General features: G+C 42.1%; 1 protein-coding gene across 3 annotated transcripts in view; it reads right to left on the bottom strand.

Annotated features, from left to right (window-relative positions):
• Positions 1 to 382: 382 nt before the first annotated feature.
• The window catches only part of SGK1 (serum/glucocorticoid regulated kinase 1), an 8,877-nt gene continuing 3,205 nt past the window's right edge, over positions 383 to 6,054 (bottom strand). For 2 of the 3 annotated variants that reach the window (XM_010844265.1, XM_010844263.1), the window contains exons 2-12: positions 5,611 to 5,686; positions 5,093 to 5,168; positions 4,579 to 4,683; positions 4,392 to 4,475; positions 4,159 to 4,290; positions 3,782 to 3,894; positions 3,317 to 3,440; positions 2,782 to 2,877; positions 2,170 to 2,325; positions 1,977 to 2,066; positions 383 to 1,581 (exon numbers count right to left, since the gene is read on the bottom strand). In XM_010844265.1, the coding sequence (XP_010842567.1) occupies positions 1,414 to 1,581; positions 1,977 to 2,066; positions 2,170 to 2,325; positions 2,782 to 2,877; positions 3,317 to 3,440; positions 3,782 to 3,894; positions 4,159 to 4,290; positions 4,392 to 4,475; positions 4,579 to 4,683; positions 5,093 to 5,168; positions 5,611 to 5,686 (1,220 nt within the window). In that variant the 3' untranslated portion in view covers positions 383 to 1,413. Of the gene's footprint in view, positions 1,582 to 1,976; positions 2,067 to 2,169; positions 2,326 to 2,781; positions 2,878 to 3,316; positions 3,441 to 3,781; positions 3,895 to 4,158; positions 4,291 to 4,391; positions 4,476 to 4,578; positions 4,684 to 5,092; positions 5,169 to 5,610; positions 5,687 to 5,831; positions 5,977 to 6,054 lie in introns of those variants that run through there. The other variant, XM_010844264.1, reaches the window with a different exon arrangement.

Below are 6,054 nucleotides of genomic sequence, written 5' to 3'. Positions count from 1 at the left end.
TTAAATGGACAAGGATTTGTTTGGATAGATTTGTGGATAATGACTGACATCATAGAATGCTGGTAAAGCCCCCAGATAGAAATTGGCTTTAGGGAATTCCCCGGTGGTCCAGTGGTTAGGACTCAAAAGAGTTTCCACTGCCAGGAGCATGGGTTTGATCCCTAGTTGGGGAACTAAGATTCTGCAAACCGCACAGTGTGGCCCGGAAAAAAAAAAAAAAGAGACTTTAAGACTGCCCTATTCTCTTCTGGAGTCAGAGGCTGATGCTTCTGGAGGAAGCGAGTCACTGTCAATCACAGCAGCATTTCCCTGGTTTTTTATTTTAAATGTATCTACTATTGTTCCCTGAACTGAAATATATAAAATAATGCACAGGACACAATTTCTGTAAATACTTTTCAAGGTTTTATTGCAAACCAAAGTTGGTTTATCACACACACAAAAAGGTGTGTGGTAGGGAGGGGAGAAAGAATTGTACATATTATAACCATGTTAATTACAGTACATTAAAATGGTGGTTTACATTACAAATAAGCCTGTAAGTTTAAATATACTAGTGTTATAACCCAATGTACAGACTTTCTTTATACAATACATACAATTATCAGGAATGCAAAAAAAAAAAAAAAACACAACATAAATAATGCCCATTTTATAGGTGACATTTTAAACAATGAAAACACCAGGCTCTGACTGACAACTGGGGCATTGGTCCATAAAAACCCTTTCTAAAAATAGAAATATTTGTAGCAGCAATGCTTTCTTTAAGCATCTGGATACAAGTCATTGCAAGACCATTTTCAATAAATTTTAGTTATTAACTATATCTTACAAAAAAAAAAAACAGTCTACACATAAATTTATCTTCCAAATATGGAAGAAACAAACAATGTCCCACGTTGTAGTGTCCTGCAAGTGTCACATTGATGCCTATAACTGAGTCCTTCTGTGAGCAAGCATACCACACTCATACGGCAGATCACACAGGGAGTCCACAAGGAGAAACAGAGAACGAAAACACTCGGCAACAGGAAAAGCTTTGGAGCTAACACGATCTTATCAGAAAAGGCACATTTCATAAGATTCGTTATCGTGGCCCGGACAGACCTCCAGAAGCTCCTTCTCAAAACAGCGTCCGCCTGCCAATGAGACCACTGCATCTGTCTCGGGCGGCCCTCTACTGCTCATTTCAGAGATAGCACCACATTGGAAGGAAGAATAAAGAGGAAAATCTCACAAGCTCACTGAGGAGGATGTGCTCTTCGAAAAGCTTCCAGCAAACAGTGTGCAATAAGACTGCCAAGATGTGCAAGCTTCCAGGGATGTGCAAATTCTCTTTTAAGATGTCCTGTCAGCTGGCAGCTCTGCCAAAAGGTTAACTAAAAAATCCTTTGCAACCAACCCTAAGACCGTTCAGAGGAAAGAGTCCATGGGAGGTGCATAGGAAAAGCCCAGGAAGGCCTCAGCCGCTTCCTTGACGCTGGCTGTGAGAAGGAGGCTGTCCGGGGACCGGCCGATGGAGTTGGGGACCGGCTCTTCAGTGAACTCAGGATCAAAGTGTCGCAGGTCGCTGGGTCCGCTCTGTTGCAGGAAGAGGAAAACAAAACAAAACATGCTCCATGTCAAGAATTCACAGTGGAGACAAGGCAGGGAAATTCTTGTGCAAGCTTTAGGAGCTATATAGAGACCATCACAAACCATTTCAAGCACAAAACCCACAGGCCATGTAAAGTTTAAACTATGAAGGTCATGTTTTCTGTCTGTCTTTTGCTACTTTAATTTATAAATGTGTTGAAAAACTATGTGAGCTTCATTGAGATAGAAGTTCTACTTTTTCTGTGGGTAAAATAATGGTTTATGAATAAAATATCTGCCAATTTATTCCTTGGGGGGCCCCCCACCCCCACCAGTGCCATCAACTCTGCCTTAAAAGAGAAACCCTTGGGTTTCCATACATGCCCAAGAGAGCTACTCACCACATTTGGGTTAAAAGGGGGAGTAATCTTCTTATTAATGAGATCTTCCCAGTTAATTAGGGAGAAGAAGACATGATTCTTAATCTCCATCTGTTGAGAAAGAAACATGAATTTAGATGCCTAAAATTCAAGAAGGGTAGTGAGATCTAGTGCTCTACCCAGACAGCCCAGGAGGACAGGAAAAGTGACTCACAAAGTCATCCTTGGCACCCAGCCTCTTTGTCCTGTCCTTCTGCAGGAGGCCTTCCAGGACATGTCTTGCAGAGTTTGTAATATTTGGCTTCAACTGGAGGGGCTTGTTCAGAATGTTGTCGTACATCTCAGCTGTGTTTCGGCTATAAAAGGGAGGCTGAAAGAAGGGGGAGGATTACTCACTAGTCAACTGGAAGTTCTGGAGAGCACTCATTACCAGTAAAGACTCAGACTGTAATGCATGAAGCTGGATTTGACAAAGTCTATCACTTGATAGGTTTTCTTTGCCCTGGATTTTTCAGTGTCTGTATTTTGCCACCCTGATGGGGGGTGGGAGTAGATGCTAATAAGCCATGTTTTTCACTCTCACATACATTAAGTGTGGTCAAACCTAGTAAAGTGTGAACTTAGAAAAATCCACCAGGTAAGGGTTTATCTTAAGACACCAATAATTTAACCAATATGCCTGTCACATCAGCATTTGTTAAGCTTACTGATAAAGGGAGAGACATGATGATCAAGTCTGCAAAAGGGTTTGTGTGCCCAGATGAATCTAGAGGGAGAAATGTATCAACCCAGGGCAATATTCCCCGATTCTCAATGGGCTACTCACCAGGCCATACAGCATCTCATATAAGACGGCCCCCAGGCACCACCAGTCCACGGTTCTATCATAGGGCTGCTTATGAAGCACCTCAGGCGCCAGATACTGAAAGACCAGGAAAAGAGAGTTCAGAGCCCCTGAAACCAGGCACTGCCAAGACCATGGGTGCGCCTTCAAAGGGCTGAGACACACTGGGTCTACTTGGAGGATATATTTCTCTAGACTATTTCCTGATAAAATTGATGCCTTTGAGGCTGACCGTCCACTTATATGTCCTGATATTTAGAAAGCTAGTGGGTACCCCTCAGCTATCTTGAGAATTTAGAAACCTTCTATGACCATGGATCTTATCAACAGCTCATTTTAATTAAAGCAACATGAGGCTATGGAATTTCTTATGCCTCCAAGAGTAAATGCATTTTACTTGCACTGAACTGGACTAGAACACTTCTAAGAATACTCTTTCAGTAGTTAAAGGCACTAGTGCAATGATCTCTTCCTGGAGGAGTGGGTAGACCAGGCACCAAATGAAGAGTGTGCCTACCTCGGGCGTGCCGCAGAAGGTGGACGTTGTGCCATTGTGTTCAATGTTCTCCTTGCAGAGTCCAAAGTCAGTAAGGACAATGTGTCCTTGTGAATCTAGCAAAATATTCTCTGGTTTTAAGTCTCTGTTTAAAAAAAAAAAAAAAAGTAGTCACACAAATTAATTTCACTGCATGAGTAATTCCTGTAAAGATCATTGCTAGGGCTGTTAGAAGCACTTAATATTCACTGTAGTTGTGTTAGTAAATCTAAAAGGGAGTCCTTGTTCTGTTAATCTATTCTGAATTAGGCACAATCCATATTGGCTAGTTGCCTAGTGGAAGGGAGTCAAGACCAGTCACATGCTGGAGATTTGGTTTTAGGTGAACAAATTATGCCTGAACACAAATTATTTTAAGGTGCTGTCAAAGCTTGGCCTATGGTCTCCTTTACACCAGAAGGGCACCTTAAGGGCTCTTCAACTCACCTATAAACGATGTTCAGAGAGTGCAGGTAACCCAAGGCACTGGCTATTTCAGCAGCATAGAATCGAGCCCGTGGTTCCAGGAAGCATCGCTCCCTCTGGAGATGGTAGAACAACTGTAGAAGACAGAACAGAGTTAGCCTGGGTTGCCAAGCCAGAGGACAATGCATTGAATCAGTCTTGACATATATATAACTAAAGAGGACAATGGCAGGAAGCAGCCCTAAATAGTCTATTAACTATCTGAATGCTGGCAGGTTAAGGGAAATGCTAATTCTGGTAATTTTCTCCTAACTATCTTTTACAAAGTTTCCTCTCAAATTAAATGAAGTGGGCTATGCCCAGACTCCGAGGGGTCAGTTCCCATCCCCTTCACTCACCTCTCCACCGTTAATATAGTCTAGGACGAAGTACAGTTTGTCAGCCGTCTGGAAAGAGAAGTGAAGGCCCACCAGGAAAGGGTGTTTCACGTTCTTCAGGAGAACATTCCGCTCCGACATAATATGCTTTTCCTAGAAAAAGGACAATGAAGATTTAGTGGCAAATTTCAACTTGGCGCCAAGATTCCAGTTTAATGTTTAGTGAATGTCTTATCTCTAAGCCCAGCTCATACCTCCTTCTTTTTCAGGATTGCCTTCTTTTGTAAAACTTTAACTGCATAGAATGCTTCTTCTGCTTTGTGTCTTGCCAGGAGAACCTGAAATTTAAATTAAAAATCATTTTCCTGTTCACATCCAGGGAGAATGTAAAATTAGCGTATGAAAGACTGTAAACAATGAAAGCTTCAGACATGAAATTACCTTTCCAAAACTGCCTTTTCCAATTACTTTCAAGAAGTGAAAGTCAGACGGTTTAGCATGAGGATTGGATGATGGGCCCAGGTTGATTTGCTGAGAGGGACTTGGCTGGAAAATAAAAGATTTTCCTTTAATCCTTTCCTTGCTTCAAAGGAAGATTGCAAGTGAAGTACAGGCCATGTAAGAGATGGGATATCTGCAAATGTCTAGGCAGGTCCCCAGACATCTATAAACACATTTCAAAATACCTTTCGTCCATACATGTGCATATTGCAAAACAGAGTATGGAAATTATACACAATCGTGCTGTTCTTAGCAGGTAACACTTTTATGAAATATGTCTTTCAAAATGCTCCACTGATTCATACTTAAGTGCTTATGTCAGTTGTCTGCTATGAACTAACAAGGCATTCCTGCCTTGATACTAACTAAAATGCTATTTTAATTCATCCACGTAGGGAAACTGACTCATTTCTAAGATCCCTCCATTGATGTATCACGAACAGAGAACACTTACTGGAGGAGAAGGGTTGGCATTCATAAGCTCAGGCTCCTGAGGTGGGGAGATTTTCAAAATGGACTGAACTTCAGGGCTGCAGAGAGGAAAGGAACAACTTAGAACATCCTAACTCGCCACAAGGGGGCAGACAACACCAACAGTGAATTTCTGGCTCAACTCCGGAAGATTCAGCGTTTAAACTAAAAACACCCTAATCAATTACTGTTAAAGAAAACAATAGCTAAAATAATAAACCCAGTTAAACACAGAGATGGGGGTTGTTCTTAAGGGAGAGAGGAGGTGAATGGGGAAAACATGAAAATTTTATCTTGCATCTCTAGTGCAAGCCAAACCAGCAAATTAATTTTAATATTTTAAATGTCTTCAATAATTAGAATTTAAAGAGAAAAGGGATCCCCACTCGTGGAAAGTCTTTGGCTTCCTGATCAATATATTAATGGGAAGTATATCTTTACTGCTGGTAAATGGAAACTTCACTACTTATTTTTATTTCCCGCAATTCCCCCGAAACTTACTGTTTGCATGCATAGGAGTTATTGGCAATCTTCTGAATAAAGTCATTCAGGCCCATCCTTCTCTGTTTCATAAAAGCTGTGAATTAGAGAGGAGAAACGTTTAGACAAAGGCTTTGTAACATCCAACGCCACACACACTAATCTGATCCGGGGCATTCAAAAACTTCCACTTCGCGTAACCTAGAAATAACCTAGAAGTCCAGCCGTATCCCTACACTCACCGATGAGAATTGCTACCATGCCTCTCATTCTGGAGTAAGTGAGGGTGTCTCTCGCAGCCTCGGTTTTCACCGTCATCGCCAGAGAGAGAGCCCGGGGAGTCGTTACAAAAGGGAGACCGGCTCAGCCAACACTGCGCTCAGGCCACGTCTCCTGCTTTATAAGCGTTGTGCCGCCGCGGGGGCGGGACCCACGCGACAACGAGTAAGCAGAGCTGTCCAGATC

Source organism: Bison bison, unplaced genomic scaffold (genome assembly GCF_000754665.1).
Source record: "Bison bison bison isolate TAMUID 2011002044 unplaced genomic scaffold, Bison_UMD1.0 scf7180017864198, whole genome shotgun sequence".
Lineage (NCBI taxonomy): Eukaryota > Metazoa > Chordata > Mammalia > Artiodactyla > Bovidae > Bison > Bison bison.
Note: the sequence above shows the minus strand (reverse complement) of the source record. Positions and strands in the feature narration are given on the sequence as shown.